The sequence below is a fragment of the Leptodactylus fuscus genome, chromosome 8, assembly GCF_031893055.1.
Source record: "Leptodactylus fuscus isolate aLepFus1 chromosome 8, aLepFus1.hap2, whole genome shotgun sequence".
Lineage (NCBI taxonomy): Eukaryota > Metazoa > Chordata > Amphibia > Anura > Leptodactylidae > Leptodactylus > Leptodactylus fuscus.
Genome location: NC_134272.1, coordinates 95,599,149 through 95,626,655, shown reverse-complemented (window position 1 = coordinate 95,626,655; position 27,507 = coordinate 95,599,149). Strand labels below are relative to the sequence as shown.

At 46.0% G+C, this 27,507-nt stretch overlaps 2 protein-coding genes across 2 annotated transcripts in view; one reads left to right on the top strand and one right to left on the bottom strand.

Moving 5' to 3' along the window:
• Positions 1-886: 886 nt before the first annotated feature.
• EAF2 (ELL associated factor 2) overlaps positions 887-27,507 on the bottom strand; it is a 361,203-nt gene continuing 334,582 nt past the window's right edge. The window contains exon 7 of the transcript XR_012717362.1: positions 887-896. The gene's annotated coding sequence lies outside the window, so the exon portion shown is untranslated. The remainder of the gene's footprint in view (positions 897-27,507) is intronic.
• The window catches only part of SEMA5B (semaphorin 5B), a 98,156-nt gene continuing 74,185 nt past the window's right edge, over positions 3,537-27,507 (top strand). The window contains exons 1-3 of the mRNA XM_075285483.1: positions 3,537-3,734; positions 14,921-15,020; positions 22,053-22,098. Coding sequence (XP_075141584.1) covers positions 3,590-3,734; positions 14,921-15,020; positions 22,053-22,098 — 291 coding nt within the window. The 5' untranslated portion in view covers positions 3,537-3,589. The remainder of the gene's footprint in view (positions 3,735-14,920; positions 15,021-22,052; positions 22,099-27,507) is intronic.

Here is a 27,507-nt window from a genome sequence, read left to right as displayed (position 1 = left end):
AATGTATGTACACAGTGACTGTACCAGCAGAATAGTGAGCGCAGCTCTGGAGTATAATACAGGATAAGTAATGTAATGTATGTACACAGTGACTGCACCAGCAGAATAGTGAGCGCAGCTCTGGAGTATAATACAGGATAAGTAATGTAATGTATGTACACAGTGACTGCACCAGCAGAATAGTGAGCGCAGCTCTGGAGTATAATACAGGATAAGTAATGTAATGTATGTACACAGTGACTGCACCAGCAGAATAGTGAGTGCAGCTCTGGAGTATAATACAGGATAAGTAATGTAATGTATGTACACAGTGACTGTACCAGCAGAATAGTGAGCGCAGCTCTGGAGTATAATACAGGATAAGTAATGTAATGTATGTACACAGTGACTGCACCAGCAGAATAGTGAGCGCAGCTCTGGAGTATAATACAGGATAAGTAATGTAATGTATGTACACAGTGACTGCACCAGCAGAATAGTGAGCGCAGCTCTGGAGTATAATACAGGATAAGTAATGTAATGTATGTACACAGTGACTGCACCAGCAGAATAGTGAGCGCAGCTCTGGGGTATAATACAGGATAAGTAATGTAATGTATGTACACAGTGACCAGCAGAATAGTGAGTGCAGCTCTGGGGTATAATACAGGATAAGTAATGTAATGTATGTACACACTGACTGCACCAGCAGAATAGTGAGTGCAGCTCTGGATTCAGTTTAGTACTGTAGTTTTATACTATTATAATGGGTTATTATTTTCTGTATTGATTGTTTTATTTCTAGAGCAGATTTTAGTGAATAAAGATACAATTGATCAGGACGCCTTTGTATAAGTATTGGCGCCCTGTGACTATGGCTGGCAGTGTTTTCTGCTTGTTGTGTGGCCCCCAGTCTTGCTGCATTGTGGCTGCTCGGGGCCCCTGGGATTCCTCCACATTGTGCTAATGCTGAGCTGGGAATTCGTCCTTATTAACGTGAGAAATGTCCTCTGCAACACAGCAGAACAAAGCTTCTCTGCGCCAATCGGCTCCTGGGAGATCTACGAGCCGGGTCTGTGATCTGGAAAACGTGGCGGCACCTGAGACGATTCATTGTCCCCTGTGGAGCAGATGCTGCGACCAGAACGCGCTGTCAAAGTCACGGATGAGCGAGCGGCGCCAGCACCTGCCTTAGTCACCTGCGCACCCCAATGCCACATTACTGCTGGATATTCTGTATAATTGTCACATCCTTCAGATGTTTTTTCATGTTTTATACTCTAGTCACCACCAGAGATGCAGTTACAATTCTGTTGCTATCTTGTTACTCTTTCGATTGGTTTTGTATCTGTTTGAGATACGTTGAGTTCTGTTACATTGTTGGAGATGTAGTGTACGTGAGGTAGTAGCCGCATATAGTTGATGTTGCTCCTCTGTCCATCCTCCATGCTTTACACTGCAGCTCTGCTCCATTAGGCCCAGTTATGACCAGTGGCTCCAGCTCAGCTCTATTGTCTGTTGGAGTCTCGGGTCGTTTTGTATCTGTCACTTGTCTCCTCAGCGTCTGCCCCTGTGTCTCTCCTCCATGCTTTACACTGCAGCTCTATTTGTTCTGTGTATGATTATAAACTACAAACCTATATACCCCAGTGTCAGGCAACCGCTGCCTATAGATTGAGAGGGTGGGGCCTCAATAAGGAGGAGGAGCCTGCACGGTCCCTCCAGGTTTCATGCTTGTTACTGATGAGGGAAGGTCCATGACTGGCCAGTAGTCTGCGGCCGGCTCGGCCCCATCCAGGGGTCAGTAGTCTGCGGCCGGCTCGGCCCCATCCAGGGGTCAGTAGTCTGCGGCCGGCTCAGCCCCATCCAGGGGTCAGTAGACGATAACATCCAGTCTGAGCGGTCGGGGCAGATCATCGATATTCTGTGCAGGATTATTCTGCGTGTCGGGGATTCTGCTGCCGGCGGATTTATCGATAGCCCCGGAGCTCAGCTGCAGATTAATTGGTCTTAAAAGTACAGATGTGATTTGGGGAGCGGAGGCGCTGGCGGGGGCCGGGGCGCGGCGAGGAGCCGCCGGCGATATTGGATTTAGACTGGTAAATAAAGAGCCCGGTGGAAGCAATTTCTTTCCTTTCCTGAAATTCTCTCCCGGCTTCAGAATCGCTGAAGAGTCCAAAATCCGTATAAAGCGTCGCCGCGTAATAAGAATTAACCCCTAAATCCTGCAGGAGTCCTGGAAGGTTGGGTGATGACCTAGCAGCTCCCACAGGGGTCTCACCCAGCTCTCCCAGGTACTTTATGCCATGATTTGTCTTTCAGGGGTCTGGGAAAGCTGAGTGATACTCCTATACCCGCTTTCCTGGTGACTGATGGTGAAGGACAATACATACAGCTGACATAAGATGACACTCCATGACATTTTCCTTGTTGGTGATGTTTTCGGGGCCCGGGGGGGGGGGGGGGGGGGGGGCTGCAGATCGGTTCCCCCATCTCAGTGACATTTCGGCTTCTGTAGAGACATGACTTGTGCTGTAAGGTTCAGTCCTAGCAGAAGATTGTGACCCTTGTCCTTTGGTCTGGGGGCCCGGTCCTATCTAGGGGCCCCTTATCTAGTGCACAGGATCCACCTCCCTGGGGCCTCTCTCAGTCTCATGTATTAGGTGGGCCCTGAGCTCGGCGGCAGATCGTCCTGCACCCAGGGCCACGGACACCATAATAATGTAACGCTGCAGGTAAGGACTTTGTATCCATGCGGTATGATTGGCCCCTGCGGCCTCTGGGCCCCGTAGTCATGACTTGCTATATGATATGTGGGTGTCGTGCAGGGACAGTGACCCTGCGGCCTCCGCTCAATTCTAGATTTTGTGGATTTTCTGTTTACTTCGTTATATTTAGGATATTTTCTATTTTCGAGCTTTGTGCTTTATTTTTGGTGGCGTCGCCTTCCCCTCCCCCTCCCTCTCCTCCGCTGGATTCCGTGTCCTGACCACAATGATAGGTCTGAGCTCTGGATGTGAATGTTTCGGCCACCTGTCCCAGCTGATGAATGTGAATACAGCCGGAGGCCGAGGATCGAGGTGTATACAGTATACAGTGCGTGTGTTACATTGTTATATCAGCCTGCCATACTCTGGTAACTTATTCTCCTCCAATACATTATATATACCGTATATATTGCTCATTGTTACATTGTTTCCTATAGATATATATATATTGCTCATTGTTACATTGTTTCCTATAGATATATATATATATGACTCTTTAAGTTCCCATGAATATCTTTGTTGTTCTGTTACATTGGTGGACCGGAACAACAGAGAGGCGGCTGCTATAATATCGCTCACACGCGGAGTCTGATGGGCCCCCCGACTATTTTGGGGTCCGTCGTGTGTCCGTTGTTATATAACTGAATTATAAAGCTGTTCTTCTGTTCAGGACTTTTTTTCCGCTGCCGATTTCAGACGGGCGCTGTGACGGAGTCTTTGGCGCAGATGTGAACGAGGTCTTACATTGTTACTTTTCCTAATTCTCTCCTCGTTTTCCTCTTCTTCTGCAGGCTTTGCCCCGGAGCACCTCTTGGCAGATAGACGCGTTGCGATCCTCCATCATGACCAGGCTATGGACGCTCCTCTTGTCGCTGCCGACCGTCTTTGTTCTCCTCTTTCACCATACGGCACTCCAAGTCCAGGCAGATTATACAGAGATGGACGAGCAATGCCTAAAGAGGGAGCACCCCGTCCTTACCTTCCAGGGTGAGTCCTGACCATTCACACTGCTACTAAAGGAGGATGATGGGGGTTATGGTATAATGACTTCCCCCACGGACCCGGGTGTGCGGTTACATGTGTGTAATACATAAAGGTGTCCATAAATTGCATCACTTTTTATTAATGTTGTGTTAGAGCCTGCCTTATACTCCAGTCACCTCCAGAGCTGCAGCCTGACTTATACTCCAGTCACCTCCAGAGCTGCAGCCTGCCTTATACTCCAGTCACCTCCAGAGCTGCAGTCTGCCTTATACTCCAGTCACCTCCAGAGCTGCAGCCTTCCTTATACTCCAGTCACCTCCAGAGCTGCAGCCTGTCTTATACTCCAGTCACCTCCAGAGCTGCAGCCTGCCTTATACTCCAGTCACCTCCAGAGCTGCAGCCTGTCTTATACTCCAGTCACCTCCAGAGCTGCAGCCTGCCTTGTACTCCAGTCACCTCCAGAGCTGCAGCCTGCCTTGTACTCCAGTCACCTCCAGAGCTGCAGCCTGCCTTGTACTCCAGTCACCTCCAGAGCTGCAGTCTGCCTTGCACTCTAGTCACCTCCAGAGCTGCAGCCTGCCTTGTACTCCAGTCACCTCCAGAGCTGCAGCCTGCCTTGTACTCCAGTCACCTCCAGAGCTGCAGCCTGCCTTGTACTCCAGTCACCTCCAGAGCTGCAGCCTGCCTTGTACTCCAGTCATCTCCAGAGCTGCAGCCTGCCTTGTACTCCAGTCACCTCCAGAGCTGCAGCCTGCCTTGTACTCCAGTCACCTCAAGAGCTGCAGCCTGCTTTGTACTCCAGTCACCTCCAGAGCTGCAGCCTGCCTTATACTCCAGTCACCTCCAGAGCTGCAGCCTGCCTTGTACTCCAGTCACCTCCAGAGCTGTAGTCTGCCTTGTACTCCACTCACCTCCAGAGCTGCAGCCTGCCTTGTACTCCACTCACCTCCAGAGCTGCAGCCTGCCTTGTACTCCAGTCATCTCCAGAGCTGCAGCCTGCCTTGTACTCCAGTCACCTCCAGAGCTGCAGCCTGCCTTGTACTCCAGTCACCTCCAGAGCTGCAGCCTGCCTTGCACTCTAGTCACCTCCAGAGCTGCAGCCTGCCTTGTACTCCAGTCACCTCAAGAGCTGCAGCCTGCTTTGTACTCCAGTCACCTCCAGAGCTGCAGTACGTGTTATTCTCCAGTCGTGCATTGTGAGAGATGTATATTTGGTACTAGGCCGTGTATTCTCCTCTGAGGCGCCGCGCACTGCCCTTGCTCTCTAACGTGGCTCTGGCAAATACCAGTTAGCAGCGAGCAGGATTGTGAATGCAGCTCTGGATGTGACTAGAGTATGTGATACAATAACTGCAGGCTACAAGTAGATTGAAGCTGGCTAATGATGATGAGACTGCGCTCGGGGGAATCGGAGGATGTGACCGGTGTGAGCGAGCAGTCTGCGCCCCCTGAGCGCCCCCACAACATGGTCACATCTCCGCAGCCGCTAATACAGTCAGAAGTGATGTGTCATGTCCGCAGTGTACGATGGATGTGGCGTCTGATCCTAGTTTATGCTAATGACCCTCCGATGCGGATTATTATCTTAACTAATTTATTTAATCAGTTTGATGAGTTCTCCGAGATCTCTCGATTACAAATGAATTAATCAAATCTGGAAGCGGCGGCCATTAATATTCCAGCCCCGACGATGCGGCCAATCAAGGCTTAATGGGAAAAGAAACCAAAGATCTTTATTTACGGCAAATCCAAACGACGCCGTTAACGATGGCGAATCCGAGTCAGAGACTGTTATCATAAATATCCCAGGACAACGAAACCGCAGGCGGGAAAGCAAAACGGAGAGAGATCAGGACAGGATTCATAAGGGGTGCAGAGATGTGCGGCATCTAAAGTGGGGATCTGGGGAGCAGTACATGGGGTACAGGGTAATGACAGGCTGATACTCGGGGTACAGGGTAATGACAGGCTGATATTCGGGGTACAGGATAATGACAGGCTGATACTCGGGGTACAGGATAATGACAGGCTGATACTCGGGGTACAGGGTAATGACAGGCTGATACTCGGGGTGCAGGATAATGACAGGCTGATACTCGGGGTACAGGGTAATGACAGGCTGATACTCGGGGTACAGGATAATGACAGGCTGATACTCGGGGTACAGGATAATGACAGGCTGATACTCGGGGTGCAGGATAATGACAGGCTGATACTCGGGGTACAGGGTAATGACAGGCTGATATTCGGGGTACAGGATAATGACAGGCTGATACTCGGGGTACAGGATAATGACAGGCTGATATTCGGGGTACAGGATAATGACAGGCTGATACTCGGGGTACAGGGTAATGACAGGCTGATACTCGGGGTACAGGATAATGACAGGCTGATACTCGGGGTACAGGATAATGACAGGCTGATACTCGGGGTACAGGATAATGACAGGCTGATACTCGGGGTACAGGATAATGACAGGCTGATACTCGGGGTACAGGATAATGACAGGCTGATACTTGGGGTACAGGGTAATGACAGGCTGATACTCGGGGTACGGGATAATGACAGGCTGATACTCGGGGTACAGGGTAATGACAGGCTGATACTCGGGGTACAGGGTAATGACAGGCTGATACTCGGGGTACAGGGTAATGACAGGCTGATACTCGGGGTACAGGATAATGACAGGCTGATACTCGGGGTACAGGATAATGACAGGCTGATACTCGGGGTACAGGATAATGACAGGCTGATACTCGGGGTACAGGATAATGACAGGCTGATACTCGGGGTACAGGATAATGACAGGCTGATACTTGGGGTACAGGGTAATGACAGGCTGATACTCGGGGTACGGGATAATGACAGGCTGATACTCGGGGTACAGGGTAATGACAGGCTGATACTCGGGGTACAGGGTAATGACAGGCTGATACTTGGGGTACAGGATAATGACAGGCTGATACTCGGGGTGCAGGATAATGACAGGCTGATACTCGGGGTACAGGATAATGACAGGCTGATACTCGGGGTACGGGATAGTGACAGGCTGATACTCGGGGTACGGGATAGTGACAGGCTGATACTCGGGGTACAGGATAATGACAGGCTGATACTCGGGGTACAGGATAATGACAGGCTGATACTCGGGGTACAGGATAATGACAGGCTGATACTCGGGGTACGGGATAGTGACAGACTGATACTCGGGGTACGGGATAATGACAGACTGATACTCGGGGTACGGGATAGTGACAGGCTGATACTCGGGGTACAGGGTAATGACAGGCTGATACTCGGGGTACGGGATAGTGACAGGCTGATACTCGGGGTACAGGATAATGACAGACTGATACTCGGGGTACGGGATAGTGACAGGCTGATACTCGGGGTACGGGATAATGACAGGCTGATACTCGGGGTACGGGATAATGACAGGCTGATACTCGGGGTACGGGATAATGACAGGCTGACACTCGGGGTACAGGATAATGACAGGCTGACACTCGGGGTACAGGATAATGACAGGCTGACACTCGGGGTACAGGATAATGACAGGCTGATACTCGGGGTACAGGATAATGACAGGCTGATACTCGGGGTACAGGATGATGAGCTGGCGACACAGGACAGGATCCTCTGCCAGACCTCAGTATTATGAGGGATATTTGGGGTGTTTGAGCCTCCAGTCCTGCCGCGGTCACTGGGGTGTCTTCTGTTCCTGGTCTTGATGCTCCGCAGTCTCGGGGTGTAAATTACTTGTCATTTCAGTCTCTTCTATTGCGGAGGTATTGAGGGGCGCAGCAGGAGGGGTTTCCACCCTTCACACTAATTAATTGGATACATAAGATACTTTGTAACAAGCCTTTGGTCCTTCTGTCTGGAGCTGCCGGTCGCTGACTACTCCGGCCTGTGCTGACTACCTCTATACCTCCCGTTAGGCTTGTTCTATCAGATGGCGAGTTTTTCCTACTACCCTATATAATACCGCCCTGTATGAAGCCTCCGAGGGAATGTGTTTGGGTGCCTATACCATTCACAGGTCCTTAAGGTGCTGGGGGTAATCTCAGTCCCATCTGCCTCCATCGATGACTCCTCCGTAGCGGTTCCCATACATTTTGCCATTGAAGCGGAGGATGGGATACTTCACTTCTTCGTTGCAAATCTGCCGTAAAGTGCGATGTATCCGCAGAAAAAGGTCAAACAGGTCAGATTGTCTGGTCCTTTTTTGTCTGACTGGTTGGGGTACAGTTGGGCCCCCCTTCACATCAGTTGGTTGTTTAGCAGATGTTACTGGGTGTGATGGGGCAGAGCGCTCGGGTATCAGAGCTCACACCTGTGGGGTCATGTTTGGGGGTCTGTATTAGATCCCGGTGACCCCTCACTCTCTCCACTTCTTCATTTCTCGTCCTTGCGATGATCATTAGATTTTTGGTTTTTAGAATAATAAGTTGTTTTCATCTCTTTCGCGTTCGGGACTTTGTAATCTGACGCACTAAAGACAGAACACGGGAGATCAGTGGGTTTAGCCCGAAGCCGTCCGGGAACTCCAACTCATCCTAAAACCGCGCTCAGCACCCGAGTGATTTACCGACCTTTGGATTACGGTAATGGCCGCGCCGACACATGAAACGACTGGATCAAAGGATCAAAACTTCACTGAAGAACTGATGGAAGCAAAACACAAGTCATGTCAGGATCAAGGGGAGCGGGATCTGCCCCCTCTGCACCCCAGGGGAACGTTAACCGTTATATTGTGGGGGGGGGGGGGGGGGGCAGGAAACTCACAGTAACCCTTTCATCATTGGCCTTCATATAATACTGCGGTGATCTGCTGAGCTGCGTATCTAATCCTATCCTGTGTTATACTGTGTATCTAAGCTCTCTCTCTCTCTCTCTCTCTCTCTCTCTCTCTCTCTCTCTCTCTATATATATATATATATATATATATATATATATATATATATATACATACATACAGTCAGTGTTGGCCAAAAGTCTTGCCCCCCCTGCAGTCCTGTCAGATAATCCTCGCTGTCCCCAGATAATGATTACACAGCACAGACTCTTATATAGTATATAAGTGACACAGGGTATATACAGTATAAGTATCGCCCCCTGCAGTCCTGTCAGATAATCCTCGCTGTCCCCCAGATAATGATTACACAGCACAGACTCTTATATAGTATATAAGTGACACAGGGTATATACAGTATAAGTATCGCCTCCTGCAGTCCTGTCAGATAATCCTCGCTGTCCCCAGTTAATCATTACACAGCACAGACTCTTATATAGTATATAAGTGACACAGGGTATATACAGTATAAGTATCGCCCCCTGCAGTCCTGTCAGATAATCCTCGGTGTCTCCAGATAATGATTACACAGCACAGACTCTTATATAGTATATAAGTGACACAGGGTATATACAGTATAAGTATCGCCCCCTGCAGTCCTGTCAGATAATCCTCGCTGTCCCCCAGATAATGATTACACAGCACAAACTCTTATATAGTATATAAGTGACACAGGGTATATACAGTATAAGTATCGCCCCCTGCAGTCCTGTCAGATAATCCTCGCTGTCCCCAGATAATGATTACACAGCACAGACTCTTATATAGTATATAAGTGACACAGGGTATATACAGTATAAGTATCGCCCCCTGCAGTCCTGTCAGATAATCCTCGCTGTCCCCCAGATAATGATTACACAGCACAGACTCTTATATAGTATATAAGTGACACAGGGTATATACAGTATAAGTATCGCCCCATGCAGTCCTGTCAGATAATTCTCGCTGTCCCCCAGATAATGATTACACAGCACAAACTCTTATATAGTATATAAGTGACACAGGGTATATACAGTATAAGTATCGCCCCCTGCAGTCCTGTCAGATAATCCTCGGTGTCCCCCAGATAATGATTACACAGCACAGACTCTTATATAGTATATAAGTGACACAGGGTATATACAGTATAAGTATCGCCCCCTGCAGTCCTGTCAGATAATCCTCGCTGTCCCCCAGATAATGATTACAAGCACAGACTCTTATATAGTATATAAGTGACACAGGGTATATACAGTATAAGTATCGCCCCCTGCAGTCCTGTCAGATAATCCTCGCTGTCCCCCAGATAATGATTACACAGCACAGACTCTTATATAGTATATAAGTGACACAGGGTATATACAGTATAAGTATCGCCCCCTGCAGTCCTGTCAGATAATCCTCGCTGTCCCCCAGATAATGATTACACAGCACAGACTCTTATATAGTATATAAGTGACACAGGGTATATACAGTATAAGTATCGCCCCCTGCAGTCCTGTCAGATAATCCTCGGTGTCCCCAGATAATGATTACAAGCACAAACTCTTTGGTAATATCTTCAGTTATTTTGCTTGCAATGAAAAAACACAAAAGAGAATGAAAAAAAAGTCAGATCATTCATCATTTTACACAAAACTCCAGAACTGGTGCGGACAGAAGTATTGGCGCCCTCAGCCTAATACTTGGTAGCACAACCTTTAGACACAATAACTGCACACAACCGCTTCCGCTAACCAGCAATGAGTTTCTTACAAGGCTCTGCTGGAATCTTAGACCCTTCTTCTTTGGCAAACTGCTCGCGGTCCCCCCTGAGATGTGAAGGGGGCCTTCTCCAAACTGCCACCAAGAGATCTCTCCCCCTCCCCCACAGGTGTTCTATGGGATTCAGGGCTGGACTCATTGCTGCCACTTTACAAGTCTCCAGGGCTTTCTCTCACCACCATTTTCTAGTGCTGACCTGAAGTGTGTTTTGGGTCCTTGTCCTGCTGGAAGAGCCCTGACCTCTGAGGGAGACCCAGCTTTCTCACACTGGGCCCTACATGATGCTGCACAATGTGTTGGTCGTCTTCAGACTTCATAATGCCATGCACACGGTCAAGCAGTCCAGTGCCAGAGGCAGCAAAGCAACCCCAAACCATCAGGGACCTCCGCCATGTCTGACTGTAGGGGGCGTCTTCTTCTCTTTTCCCCTGTAATCTCTATGTTGAGGCCTTCTCCTACTTTTGTCTCCTCTGACCAGAGAACATTCTTCCAGAACGGTTTTGGCTTTCTCAGGTAGGTTTTGGCAAACTCCAGCCTGGCTTCTGTCTGTGGGTAAGAAGTGGGGTCTTCCTGGGTCTCCTACCATACAGTCCCTTCTCATTCAGACGCTGACACTGGATAGTACGGGGTGACACTGTTGTACCCTCGGACTGCAGGGCAGCTTGGACTTGTTTGGATGTTAGTCGAGGTTCTTTATCCGCCATCCGCACAATCTTGCGGTGAAATCTCTGGTCAATGTTTCTTTTGCGGCCACATCTAGGGAGGTTAGCCACAGTGCCACGGGCTTTACACTTCTTACTGACACTGCGCACGGTAGACACAGGAACATTCAGGGCTTTGGAGATGGACTTGTAGCCTTGAGATTGCTCAGGCTTCCTCACAATTTTGCTTCTCAAGTCCTCAGACAGTTCTTTAGTCTTCTTTCTTTTCTCCATGCTCAATGTGGTCACACAAGGACACAGGACAGAGGTGGAGTGAACTTTAATCCATTTCAACTGGCTGCAAGTGGGATTTAGTTATTGCCACCACCTGTTAGGTGCCTCAGGAAGTAACAGGTGCTGTTAATGACACAAATTACAGAAGCATCACATGATTTTTCAAACAGTGCCAATACTTTTGTCCACCCCCTTTTTTATGTTTGCTGTGGAATTATATCCAATTTGGCTTTTTGACAATTCTTTTTCCACTGAAGACAAATTAAATTAAGAAAATAATACCAAAGAATTTGTGCTTGTATCTAAGCTCTACATATGTGATACTGTGTATCTAAGTTCTCGGCTGCAGACTCCACTGTAGATGAGTCCGGGGAGGCGCGAGGTTCTTGTTGCCTCTCCCCCCCTCCCCCACCTCTCTTCCGTGGCCGGTGATTTGTAATTCTCGGCCGCTTGTTCTTTGTTTTTCGCGGCTTATCCGTAATTAAATCTTATTCTGTTCTTATTGCTCTAAATCCAGATTAATTGGTTGAACTTCAGGAGTAAAGTCTCGGGATTACAGGCGTTTAATGGCCGCACAGGCCTGACTAATAGATTCAGACACCATTAAAATGCCTCGCTCTGTGTCACTACAAAGACTGCACAATAAGAGATGTGTGACTGCAGCTCTGGAGGTGATTGGAGAAGAACACGAGACTCCAGGATGGTCAAGTAAAGCAAACAAATAGCCGCGCAGAAAGTAAATGATGGATATGGGAATGAGGGGTCCGGTGAGGATAGCGGGTGTACACGAGCAGCATACGGGGTCTCCATTATAGGATCTGAATACTGGTCCATTCAAACAACCTGTGAGTAAATACAACTGAGCCAGATACCACCAGACAGCGCCCATAATACCCCCGAGTAGCATCAAACTGCCCCCAAGGAACCAAACACCCAAGGGCTGTCTCACACTGGTGCCGAATTATCCCCCTTCCACATCCCACTATCCCACTAACTGCAGCATTTTCCCTCTTCTTGCCCCTCTACCACTGGCAGCAGCATTATTCACCTTCCCCTATCCCACTGGTGGCAGCATTATCCCCCTTCCCCTATCCCACTAGCTTCAGCATTATCCCCCTTCCCCTATCCCACTAGCTTCAGCATTATCCCCCTTCCCCTATCCCACTAGCTGCAGCATTATCCCCCTTCCCCTATCCCACTAGCTGCAACATTATCCCCCTTCCCCTATCCCACTAGTGGCAGCATTATCCCCCTTTCCCTATCCCACTAGCTGCAGCATTATCCCCCTTCCCCTATCCCACTAGCTGCAGCATTATCCCCCTTCCCCTATCCCACTAGTGGCAGCATTATCCCCCTTCCCCTATCCCACTAGCGGCAGCATTATCCCCCTTTCCCTATCCCACTGGCTGCAGCATTATCCCCCTTCCCCTATCCCACTAACGGCAGCATTATCCCCCTTCCCCTATCCCACTAGCTGCAGCATTATCCCCCTTCCCCTATCCCACTAGCGGCAGCATTTTCGCCCCTCTATCACTGGCGGTAGCATTATCCCCCTTCTCCTATCCCACTGGCTGCTGCATTATCCCCCTTCCCCTATCCCACTAGCGGCAGCATTATCCCCCTTTCCCTATCCCACTGGCTGCAGCACTATCCCCCTTCCCCTATCCCACTAGCGGCAGCATTATCCCCCTTCCCCTATCCCACTAGCTTCAGCATTATCCCCCTTTCCCTATCCCACTGGCTACAGCATTATCCCCCTTCCCCTATCCCACTAGCGGCAGCATTATCCCCCTTCCCCTATCCCACTAGCGGCAGCATTTTCGCCCCTCTATCACTGGCGGTAGCATTATCCCCCTTCTCCTATCCCACTGGCTGCTGCATTATCCCCCTTCCCCTATCCCACTAGCGGCAGCATTATCCCCCTTCCCCTATCCCACTAGCGGCAGCATTATCCCCCTTCCCCTATCCCACTAGCTGCAGCATTATCCCCCTTCTCCTATCCCACTAGCGGCAGCATTATCCCCCTTCCCCTATCCCACGAGCGGCAGCATTATCCCCCTTCCCCTATCCCACTAGCGGCAGCATTTTCGCCCCTCTATCACTGGCGGTAGCATTATCCCCCTTCCCCTATCCCACTAGCGGCAGCATTATCCCCCTTCCCCTATCCCACTAGCTGCAGCATTATCCCCCTTCCCCTATCCCACTAGCGGCAGCATTTTCGCCCCTCTATCACTGGCGGTAGCATTATCCCCCTTCTCCTATCCCACTAGCTGCAGCATTATCCCCCTTCCCCTATCCCACTAGCGGCAGCATTTTCGCCCCTCTATCACTGGCGGTAGCATTATCCCCCTTCTCCTATCCCACTAGCGGCAGCATTATCCCCCTTCCCCTATCTCACTAGCTGCAGCATTATCCCCCTTCCCCTATCCCACTAGCTGCAGCATTATCCCCCTTCCCCTATCCCACTAGCGGCAGCATTTTCGCCCCTCTATCACTGGCGGTAGCATTATCCCCCTTATCGCCCCTCTATCACTGGCGGTAGCATTATCCCCCTTCCCCTATCCCACTAGCGGCAGCATTATCCCCCTTCCCCTATCTCACTAGCTGCAGCATTATCCCCCTTATCGCCCCTCTGTCACTGGCGGCAGCTTTGTTCCCTCTCTGATAGCGGCAGGATCTTCAGTGATGCACGAGGTGGGGGATGGACAGAGGTTGATATTTTAGTATTTTTTACTCCTTGACATTTCCATTTTCATCGTTTTTTGCTCTGCTGACATTTTCGGATATTTTTTTTCGCCAATTTCCTTTATGATTGATATTTTTCTATGAATTTTGATGGTGTTTGGAGATGGTCTGATTTTGGGGGCGTCACAGCTGTCTCTGTCCCCAGCTTGTGGCGAATATCGGGGTGGAATATTGTATCTCAATATGGCGGCTGCCTCCATGAAGTGTTGGTGCAATGTTCTGCAGAAGCGTGCCTCCGTTTTGATCCCCTCCCCATTATTCCAGCGTCAGGCGAGGGGTTAACCGCTGACAGATCCGCTGATGTATTTTCTGGCTCCTTTGATACTTTGTGATTTATTTTCCTGACATTTCACCCATCAGCTCCTCTAGTATGAACGGGTGAAATATTACACATCCATCACAGGTCGGCCGGGGCCTCCCTGCCTGCGAGGCTCGGGCGCACAATGGAGGCCGCCGTTACGCTCGTCTCGGCGGGGATTGGCTGTTTGTGATTTCACCTTTGGCGATGTAACTGAGTGGAATGAGATTCCTGCATCTAAACATTGATTATTTCTCCAGCGCCTTCCGCCTTAATAAAACATCTCAAAACGGCTTAGAAAATGGCGCCTCGCGCCTCGTGACCATTCCAGCGCCGCTCACCCTACACAACGCAAGACAAATACAACAAGGGGTTAATACGTGTAATACCTGTAAGGGTGACATGACCGGCACCCAAACATATCTCTAAAGGGTTGAAAGGTCACATGACCAACGCCATAGGAAGAGTCCAGAAGGCGGAGCTCAGGGATTAAACTTTCCTAGAAGGGAGGACGATTTCCGAATTAGCAAATGTATCTATTGCTATAGTGAAAGTTTCACAAAAAGTCACAAAGAGATGAAATGTAATAATTTTGCCCCTTTTCCTCTTTTAGACCTCAGGCCTTGGTTGTCCAACTTCTCTTATGGCGATGTACAAGATTTCTCGCAGCTCGCCCTCGACGTCAACCGGAATCAGCTCATCGTAGGCGCCAGGTAAGGTGGTGTGTGTGGTCAGATGAAGCAGAGCTGAATGTGTCGTTACAAAGGTGCTGCGCCGGCTGTCATGTGTCTGAGGTTCATGTTATGTTCACTGTATGGAAACCTGAATTATCAAGAGCTGAGGTTACAGAGACCCCGCCATGACTGGAAACACTATGGATGCCCCATAAACTGTGCACAGAGCCTGCCTGCGCCACCTCCGTCCTGCGACCGCTCCTGGCGCTGCCGGCCCTCAGCCAGTGCGGATTACCCCGGATCTCATGAAGAGCAGAGCCCAGGCGTCTCTTGTGACTTGTACCTAATCTCATAAGTCTCACTCTGCTGAATCAGCTCAATGTTCCCTGTGATATTGTATCCAGGCACAGAGAGGTACGAGCCACGAGATGCCCCCGGCAGCGCTGCCACCCCAGGAGGACGTCCTCCGCCACTGCTCTGGGCACACAAGGGACTGAATGTGGGTGGAGAAAGGCTGAGAGTCACCGGCAGTCCCATGTAACACCACAGATAACACAGTGATAACTCTCTGAGTACAGGTAATGTAGTAGATGTCACCGGCAGTCCTATGTAACACCACAGATAACACAGTGATAACTCTCTATATACAGATAATGTAGTAGATGTCACCGGCAGTCCTATGTAACACACAGATAACACAGTGATAACTCTCTATATACAGGTAATGTAGTAGATGTCACCGGCAGTCCTATGTAACACCACAGATAACACAGTGATAACTCTCTATATACAGGTAATGTAGTAGATGTCACCGGCAGTCCTATGTAACAGCACAGATAACACAGTGATAACTCTCTATATACAGGTAATGTAGTAGATGTCACCGGCAGTCCTATGTAACACCACAGATAACACAGTGATAACTCTCTATATACAGGTAATGTAGTAGATGTCACCGGCAGTCCTATGTAACACTACAGATAACACAGTGATAACTCTCTATATACAGGTAATGTAGTAGATGTCACCGGCAGTCCTATGTAACACCACAGATAACACAGTGATAACTCTCTATATACAGGTAATGTAGTAGATGTCACCGGCAGTCCTATGTAACACCACAGATAACACAGTGATAACTCTCTATATACAGGTAATGTAGTAGATGTCACCGGCAGTCCTATGTAACACCACAGATAACACAGTGATAACTCTCTATATACAGGTAATGTAGTAGATGTCACCGGCAGTCCTATGTAACACCACAGATAACACAGTGATATCTCTCTATATACAGGTAATGTAGTAGATGTCACCGGCAGTCCCATGTAACACCACAGATAACACAGTGATAACTCTCTATATACAGGTAATGTAGTAGATGTCACCGGCAGTCCCATGTAACACCACAGATAACACAGTGATAACTGTCTATATACAGGTAATGTAGTAGATGTCACCGGCAGTCCCATGTAACACCACAGATAACACAGTGATAACTCTCTATATACAGGTAATGTAGTAGATGTCACCGGCAGTCCCATGTAACACCACAGATAACACAGTGATAACTCTCTATATACAGGTAATGTAGTAGATGTCACCGGCAGTCCCATGTAACAGCACAGATAACACAGTGATAACTCTCTATATACAGGTAATGTAGTAGATGTCACCGGCAGTCCTATGTAACAGCACAGATAACACAGTGATAACTCTCTATATACAGGTAATGTAGTAGATGTCACCGGCAGTCCCATGTAACACCACAGATAACACAGTGATAACTCTATATACAGGTAATGTAGTAGATTTCACCGGCAGTCCCATGTAACACACAGATAACACAGTGATAACTCTCTATATACAGGTAATGTAGTAGATGTCACCGGCAGTCCTATGTAACACCACAGATAACACAGTGATAACTCTCTATATACAGGTAATGTAGTAGATGTCACCGGCAGTCCTATGTAACACTACAGATAACACAGTGATAACTCTCTATATACAGGTAATGTAGTAGATGTCACCGGCAGTCCTATGTAACACTACAGATAACACAGTGATAACTCTATATACAGGTAATGTAGTAGATGTCACCGGCAGTCCTATGTAACACTACAGATAACACAGTGATAACTCTCTATATACAGGTAATGTAGTAGATGTCACCGGCAGTCCTATGTAACACCACAGATAACACAGTGATAACTCTCTATATACAGGTAATGTAGTAGATGTCACCGGCAGTCCTATGTAACACTACAGATAACACAGTGATAACTCTCTGAGTACAGGTAATGTAGTAGATGTCACCGGCAGTCCTATGTAACACCACAGATAACACAGTGATATCTCTCTATATACAGGTAATGTAGTAGATGTCACCGGCAGTCCTATGTAACACCACAGATAACACAGTGATAACTCTCTATATACAGGTAATGTAGTAGATGTCACCGGCAGTCCTATGTAACACTACAGATAACACAGTGATAACTCTCTATATACAGGTAATGTAGTAGATGTCACCGGCAGTCCTATGTAACACTACAGATAACACAGTGATAACTCTCTATATACAGGTAATGTAGTAGATGTCACCGGCAGTCCTATGTAACACCACAGATAACACAGTGATAACTCTCTATATACAGGTAATGTAGTAGATGTCACCGGCAGTCCTATGTAACACTACAGATAACACAGTGATAACTCTCTATATACAGGTAATGTAGTAGATGTCACCGGCAGTCCTATGTAACACCACAGATAACACAGTGATATCTCTCTATATACAGGTAATGTAGTAGATGTCACCGGCAGTCCTATGTAACACCACAGATAACACAGTGATAACTCTCTATATACAGGTAATGTAGTAGATGTCACCGGCAGTCCTATGTAATGTAGTAGATGTCACCGGCAGTCCTATGTAACACCACAGATAACACAGTGATAACTCTCTATATACAGGTAATGTAGTAGATGTCACCGGCAGTCCTATGTAACACCACAGATAACACAGTGATAACTCTCTATATACAGGTAATGTAGTAGATGTCACCGGCAGTCCTATGTAACACCACAGATAACACAGTGATAACTCTCTATATACAGGTAATGTAGTAGATGTCACCGGCAGTCCTATGTAACACTACAGATAATACAGTGATAACTCTCTGAGTACAGGTAATGTAGTAGATGTCACCGGCAGTCCTATGTAACACCACAGATAACACAGTGATATCTCTCTATATACAGGTAATGTAGTAGATGTCACCGGCAGTCCTATGTAACACCACAGATAACACAGTGATAACTCTCTATATACAGGTAATGTAGTAGATGTCACCGGCAGTCCTATGTAACACTACAGATAACACAGTGATAACTCTCTATATACAGGTAATGTAGTAGATGTCACCGGCAGTCCTATGTAACACTACAGATAACACAGTGATAACTCTCTATATACAGGTAATGTAGTAGATGTCACCGGCAGTCCTATGTAATGTAGTAGATGTCACCGGCAGTCCTATGTAACACCACAGATAACACAGTGATAACTCTCTATATACAGGTAATGTAGTAGATGTCACCGGCAGTCCTATGTAACACCACAGATAACACAGTGATAACTCTCTATATACAGGTAATGTAGTAGATGTCACTGGCAGTCCTATGTAACACTACAGATAACACAGTGATAACTCTCTGAGTACAGGTAATGTAGTAGATGTCACCGGCAGTCCTATGTAACACCACAGATAACACAGTGATATCTCTCTATATACAGGTAATGTAGTAGATGTCACCGGCAGTCCTATGTAACACCACAGATAACACAGTGATAACTCTCTATATACAGGTAATGTAGTAGATGTCACCGGCAGTCCTATGTAACACCACAGATAACACAGTGATATCTCTCTATATACAGGTAATGTAGTAGATGTCACCGGCAGTCCTATGTAACACCACAGATAACACAGTGATAACTCTCTATATACAGGTAATGTAGTAGATGTCACCGGCAGTCCTATGTAACACCACAGATAACACAGTGATAACTCTCTATATACAGGTAATGTAGTAGATGTCACCGGCAGTCCTATGTAATGTAGTAGATGTCACCGGCAGTCCTATGTAACACCACAGATAACACAGTGATAACTCTCTATATACAGGTAATGTAGTAGATGTCACCGGCAGTCCTATGTAACACCACAGATAACACAGTTCTATCTCTCAGATGAGTATGATGATTTGGCGCGGTGCTGTGCGTTTTCGGATTCTCCGGTCGCGGCTTCAGTCGTCTGTGATATCTGCCGACACCTCACAAGGAGACAGGAGATCAGAGCCGGGAAATTGCTCTGTAAAATATTCATGCTCCCGCGGGGCTTGTTCCTGCTTTATTATACATCACGTTAAACGCTGCGTCCTAATGAATGATCAGCCGTACGGTTAACAGGCTGCAGCCGCTCCGCCACTTGACACCCCGTGTGCTCTGATGATCGGGGGTTGGGGGCCGATATCTATGCCGCCCCCTCCCCCTCACACACAGAATTAAAAAGCTCCACAGTAAATTTCTAATTCTCCTATCAGTTTTATCTGCTTTTTGGAAAGTTGGGTGTGGAGCAATATGGCCGCCAAGTGGAATCTAGAATGTTATCTCCTGTATATGACAACATTGTATTTCCTGTCCGTATCTTATGTCTGTGCTGGATATATAATACATACTCTATGATATAATCTGTAATATCTGCAATAATATCTAATAATCTGATACATTGTAACAGAACTGATCTCAGGATTCTAGTAATGTTTGTCCTCCTCTCTGTCAGAGATTTCCTTTGTGTCCCTGCTCTTACAGTAGAGATCCCTGCTCCGTGTCGGCGTACAAACCTTCCTTGTTATCGTTACAATCCCGGGTGAGATATGATGTGTATACAGGATTGGACGAGTCATCTGTGAGGAGAAGGCTGGATGGTGAATCCTGATAATCCAACTGTGTTGTGAAAGAGAACGGTCTCTCTGTAGTGCAGATGTCTCTCTGAGGAGCTCTCCACTTCACCTCCCCCCACCCTCCATAGACTTCTATAGTACAGATTTGATCAGAGGCAAATAAGCAAAAAAATAGGAATAGGAATTTTTTTCAGTAATAAAATCTGTAATCTGTCATCTTTGATGTTTAATCCCTAATGATCAGCAATATAAAATCTATCATATAATCTGCAATGAGAATAAATCATCTTTCATATCTATTATCTGTGATACATAATCTAAAATCTAATATAATCTGTGATTTGTATAATCTGTAATAGAAAAGCTATAAACTTGCGTGGTACCAGTCCCAAAGAAACCCAACTCGATGGGCTACAATGACTACTGACCTGTAGCCCTGACATCCCACCTGATGAAGGTCCTAGAGAGACTGGTCCTGACACACCTGCGCCCCCTAGTGAGCTCCGCTCTGGACCCCTCCAGTTTGCCTACCGGCCAGGCATTGGGGTAGATGACGCCATCATCCACCTTCTTCATAGAGCTCTCTCTCACCTGGAGAAACCCGGGAACACTGTGAGAATAATGTCCTGTGATTTCTCCGGAGCTTTTACCACCATTCAGCCAGGGCTACTGAGGGAGAAGCTGAACCTTGGTGGAGGGACCATCACCTGTCCTACTGGATCCAGGACTACCTGACACCCCGCCCTCAGTATGTGAGAGCCCAGGGCTACTGAGGGACAAGCTGAACCTTGGTGGAGGGACCATCACCTGTCCTACTGGATCCTAGACTACCTGACACCCCGCCCTCAGTATGTGAAAGCCCAGGACTGTGTGTCTGACACTGTGATCTGTAGTACGGGGGCACCACAAGGTCCAGCTCTCGCCCCTGCTCACACTGTACACTGCTGACTTTAGGCACAACTCCTCCAGCTGTTACTTACAGAAGTTCTCCGATGTCTCTGCTATAGACGGCCTCACCACTGACGGGGGCGACAGCGAGTACAGAGACTTATACCAGGACTGTGTGGACTGGGGTCAGCAGAACCAGCGCAGGATTAATGCTGGGAAGACCAAGGAGATGGTGGTGGACTTTAGTAAACGGAGAGGTGCTCCGACCCCGGTGGAGATCCAGGGGACAGGCAGTGAGATAGTCAGGACCTATAAGTATCTGGGTGCGCTCCTCAATAATAAACTAGACTGGGCTGATCACCTGGAGGCGCTGCACAGAAAGGGCCACAGCAGACTCTACCTGCTCAGGAGGCTGAGGGCCGGGGGTCCAGGGGACACTTCTTAGGGACAGGGATCCAGGGGCCATTTCATAGGGTCTGTGGGATCCAGAGGCCGCCACTTAGGGCCTTTTCCATCTTCTCCGGAGTGACCTGCTGGGGGCGCTGTATACCAGCCAGGGACAGAAATAGACTTGACAGGCTGATCAGGAGGGCCAGCTCTGTCCTGGGGAGCCCCTTGGACCCAGTACAGGTGGTGGGTGACAGAAGGATACTGTCTGTGGTGACCTCCATGCGGGAGAACAAATCCCACCCCATGTATGGGACCCTGATGGGACTTTGCAACTCTGTAAGTGACCGTCTGCTTCACCCCAAGAGTGAGAAGGAGCTATCGCAGGTCCTTCCTTCCAACCGCGACCAGGCTGTATAATCTACATCAGACCCAGCGCAGACACTCCGCACAGAGAACTAATGATTATGAATGTCTTCCTTCTTTCTTCTTCTGTTCCTTAGCTGCTCTGGACTCCTAGTATATCTTCTCTTCTCAGTCTGTGTGTCCTGTAATATATTCCTGTGTATTATCCTGTATCTGTATTACTAGGCTGCTGTAACATGCTGAGTATCCGCACTGTGGGACTCTTGCAGGATTATCTTATTTTATCTTATAATATATTATAATATGTATAATCTGTTCTATGTGATACATAATCTATAATCTATTATAATCTGTGATCTAGAATCTATAATATATTGTAAAATCATCTATAATCTGTAATCTGTGATAGATAATCTGTATATAGAATCTCTGCAGTAATTTTCTCTCCCTCCATTGCAGGAATTACCTCTTCAGGCTCAGTCTCTACAACGTTTCGCTCCTCCAGGTATGTGACGTCCATTATAGAACCATGAAATTCTGTAAATTCTCTGATTTGCAATAAAATGTCTTTGTGGATAATCCTGGCTGTGAGGAATAATCCTTTACTTTCACGTTGCATATGAACTGTGTTGCAGTCTCGCAGGTTTTGCGGTTGCGTACAGGTATTCAGTCAGTTGGCGTATTATTGATTAATCATGTGACTTGACGGGGGCCACTGACATGATAACATGCCTCCTGCAGTACACCGCCCTATAAAGCCTCCTGCAGTACACCGCTCTATAAAGCCTCCCGCAGTACACCGCCCTATAAAGCCTCCCGCAGTACGCCGCCCTATACAGCCTCCCGCAGTACACCGCCCTATAAAGCCTCCTGCAGTACACCGCTCTATAAAGCCTCCCGCAGTACACCGCCCTATAAAGCCTCCCGCAGTACGCCGCCCTATACAGCCTCCCGCAGTACACCGCCCTATAAAGCCTCCTGCAGTACACCGCCCTATAAAGCCTCCTGCAGTACACTGCCCTATACAGCCTCCCGCAGTACACCGCCCTATAAAGCCTCCCGCAGTACACCGCCCTATAAAGCCTCTCGCAGTACGCCGCCCTATAAAGCCTCCCGCAGTACACCGCCCTATAAAGCCTCCCGCAGTACACCGCCCTATAAAGCCTCCTGCAGTACACCGCCCTATACAGCCTCTCGCAGTACACTGCCTTATACAGCCTCCCGCAGTACACCGCCCTATACAGCCTCCCGCAGTACACCGCCCTATACAGCCTCCCGCAGTACACCGCCCTATAAAGCCTCCCGCAGTACACCGCCCTATACAGCCTCTCGCAGTACACCGCCCTATAAAGCCTCCTGCAGTACACCGCCCTATAAAGCCTCTCGCAGTACACCGCCCTATACAGCCTCTCGCAGTACACCGCCCTATACAGCCTCTCGCAGTACACCGCCCTATACAGCCTCTCGCAGTACACCACCCTATACAGCCTCTCGCAGTACACCGCCCTATAAAGCCTCCTGCAGTACACCCCCTATACCCTATACTACCTCCCGTAATACACCGCCCTATACAACCTCCCGCAGTACACCGCCCTATACAGCCTCCTGTAGTATACCCCCTATACACTATACTGCTCCCCGTAATACACTGCCCTATACAGCCTCCTGCAGTACACCCCCTATACTGCTTCCCGTAATACACCGCCCTATACAGCCTCCTGTAGTACACCCCCTATGTCCTATACAGCCTCCCGCAGTACACCGCCCTATACAGCTTCCCGCAGTACACCGCCCTATACAGCTTCCCGCAGTACACCGCCCTATAAAGCCTCCCGCTGTACTTCGTCCTATACAGCTTCTTGTAGCACACCGCCCTATACGGCCTCCCGCAGCACACCGCCCTATACAGCCTCCTGCAGTACACTGTATAGGGCGGTGTATTATGGGAGGCAGTATAGGGGGTGTACTACAGTAGGCTGTATAGGACGGTGGATTACAGGAGGCAGTATAGGGGGTGTACTACAGGAGGCTGTATAGGGCGGTGTATTACGGGAGGCAGTATAGGGAGTGTACTACAGGAGGCTGTATTGGGCGGTGTATTATGGGAAGCAGTATAGGGGGTGTACTACAGGAGGCTGTATAGGGCGGTGTATTACGGGAGGCAGTATAGGGGGTGTACTACAGGAGGCTGTATAGGGCTGTGTGCGGCGGTCTTGAGATGGATGGCGTGCTCCTGTTTCGGATTGTTTGATGCGCTGGGCGCTGCGTGCTCGGATTGTGCTTTGCCTCATTTTCCAGCCTCTTTCCTGTGTTTAGAGGAGCGGCAGCGCCGGATAATCCGTAACATACAGGCCACCGAGGGGGTTTATATAATAGACTCGCTACTAATTGGCCCGGAAAGATTAAGGGATGGCGCGGCGCGCTCATAAATATGCTGCGAGTCCACCGCGCTCCACAGACACTGCGAGCTGCGCAATAAATCCACCGGTGCTTTTGTTACTGGAGCCTTTGAAATGCTTTAGAAAAGCTAAAATGTCACAAGGAAAAGATGTCAGAAACCAGGCGGAGAGTGCGGACAGTGAGGGCTACCTCAGGGGCTCCGGAGCCCCCACATATGCAACAATCTCTGCAACTGCTGCACTTTCATCCCAGATATGGAGAGCGCGGCCCCTGGGGAGTTAGTTTGCATTTCAAGAGCTGCTGACCCTGCTGTGAAGCCCCATAGATCAGCCTGACATGTAAACAGAGCAGAGGACTGTGGGAGCAGCGCAGAGGAATGCAGCAAATCCTCAGCTCTGTACAGTACATGAGTACAGAGTGCACTGAGTAAGAGGAGGACGCACTGTATACACTGTATACAGGAGATAGCAATACTTGTTACATCATCCTGCCAGATAGAATGCAGAGAAGTACCATATATCTATGATGTCATATAGTGTGCGGTATTATAGTAATCTCATACTTGTACATAGAAGAAGTATTATAGTAGTTATATTCTTGTACATAGGAGGTAGTATTATAGTAGTTATATTCTTGTACATAGGAGGTAGTATTATAGTAGTTATATTCTTGTACATAGGAGTAGTATTATAGTAGTTATATTCTTGTACATAGGAGCAGTATTATAGTAGTTATATTCTTGTACATAGGAGTAGTATTATAGTAGTTATATTCTTGTACATAGGAGCAGTATTATAGTAGTTATATTCTTGTACATAGGAGCAGTATTATAGTAGTTATATTCTTGTACATAGGAGTAGTATTATAGTAGTTATATTCTTGTACATAGGAGTAGTATTATAGTAGTTATATTCTTGTACATAGGAGTAGTATTATAGTAGTTATATTCTTGTACATAGGAGTAGTATTATAGTAGTTATATTCTTGTACATGGGAGTAGTATTATAGTAGTTATATTCTTGTACATAGGAGTAGTATTATAGTAGTTATATTCTTGTACATGGGAGTAGTATTATAGTAGTTATATTCTTGTATATAGGAGGTAGTATTATAGTAGTTATATTCTTGTATATAGGAGGTAGTATTATAGTAGTTATATTCTTGTATATAGGAGTAGTATTATAGTAGTTATATTCTTGTATATAGGAGGTAGTATTATAGTAGTTATATTCTTGTACATAGGAGTAGTATTATAGTAGTTATATTCTTGTATATAGGAGTAGTATTATAGTAGTTATATTCTTGTACATGGGAGTAGTATTATAGTAGTTATATTCTTGTATATAGGAGGTAGTATTATAGTAGTTATATTCTTGTATATAGGAGGTAGTATTATAGTAGTTATATTCTTGTATATAGGAGTAGTATTATAGTAGTTATATTCTTGTACATAGGAGCAGTATTATAGTAGTTATATTCTTGTACATAGGAGCAGTATTATAGTAGTTATATTCTTGTACATAGGAGTAGTATTATAGTAGTTATATTCTTGTACATAGGAGGTAGTATTATAGTAGTTATATTCTTGTACATAGGAGCAGTATTATAGTAGTTATATTCTTGTACATAGGGGTAGGATTATAGTAGTTATATTCTTGTACATAGGAGTAGTATTATAGTAGTTATATTCTTGTACATAGGAGCAGTATTATAGTAGTTATATTCTTGTATATAGGAGGTAGTATTATAGTAGTTATATTCTTGTATATAGGAGGTAGTATTATAGTAGTTATATTCTTGTACATAGGAGTAGTATTATAGTAGTTATAGTCTTGTACATAGGAGTAGTATTATAGTAGTTATATTCTTGTACATAGGAGCAGTATTATAGTAGTTATATTCTTGTATATAGGAGGTAGTATTATAGTAGTTATATTCTTGTATATAGGAGGTAGTATTATAGTAGTTATATTCTTGTATATAGGAGTAGTATTATAGTAGTTATATTCTTGTATATAGGAGGTAGTATTATAGTAGTTATATTCTTGTACATAGGAGTAGTATTATAGTAGTTATATTCTTGTATATAGGAGTAGTATTATAGTAGTTATATTCTTGTACATAGGAGCAGTATTATAGTAGTTATATTCTTGTACATAGGAGCAGTATTATAGTAGTTATATTCTTGTACATAGGAGTAGTATTATAGTAGTTATATTCTTGTACATAGTAGTAGTATTATAGTAGTTATATTCTTGTACATAGGAGCAGTATTATAGTAGTTATATTCTTGTACATAGGAGGTAGTATTATAGTAGTTATATTCTTGTACATAGGAGGTAGTATTATAGTAGTTATATTCTTGTACATAGGAGCAGTATTATAGTAGTTATATTCTTGTACATAGGAGCAGTATTATAGTAGTTATATTCTTGTACATAGGAGTAGTATTATAGTAGTTATATTCTTGTACATAGGAGCAGTATTATAGTAGTTATATTCTTGTACATAGGAGTAGTATTATAGTAGTTATATTCTTGTACATAGGAGGTAGTATTATAGTAGTTATATTCTTGTACATAGGAGCAGTATTATAGTTGTTATATTCTTGTACATAGGGGTAGGATTATAGTAGTTATATTCTTGTACATAGGGGTAGTATTATAGTAGTTATATTCTTGTACATAGGAGCAGTATTATAGTAGTTATATTCTTGTACATAGGAGTCGTATTATAGTAGTTATATTCTTGTACATAGGAGTAGTATTATAGTAGTTATATTCCTGTACATAGAGGTAGTATTATAGTAGTTATATTCTTGTACATAGGAGCAGTATTATAGTAGTTATATTCTTGTACATAGGAGTAGTATTATAGTAGTTATATTCCTGTACATAGAGGTAGTATTATAGTAGTTATATTCTTGTACATAGGAGCAGTATTATAGTAGTTATATTCTTGTACATAGGAGGTAGTATCATAATAGTTATATTCTTGTAAATAGGAGGTAGTATTATAGTAGTTATATTCTTGTACATAGGAGGTAGTATTATAGTAGTTATATTCTTGTACATAGGAGCAGTATTATAGTAGTTATATTCTTGTATATAGGAGTAGTATTATAGTAGTTATATTCTTGTACATAGGAGCAGTATTATAGTAGTTATATTCTTGTAAATAGGAGCAGTATTATAGTAGTTATATTCTTGTACATAGTAGTATTATAGTAGTTATATTCTTGTACATAGTAGTAGTATTATAGTAGTTATATTCTTGTACATAGGAGCAGTATTATAGTAGTTATATTCTTGTACATAGGAGGTAGTATTATAGTAGTTATATTCTTGTACATAGGAGTAGTATTATAGTAGTTATATTCTTGTACATAGGAGTAGTATTATAGTAGTTATATTCTTGTACATAGGAGGTAGTATTATAGTAGTTATATTCTTGTACATAGGAGTAGTATTATAGTAGTTATATTCTTGTACATAGCAGTAGTATTATAGTAGTT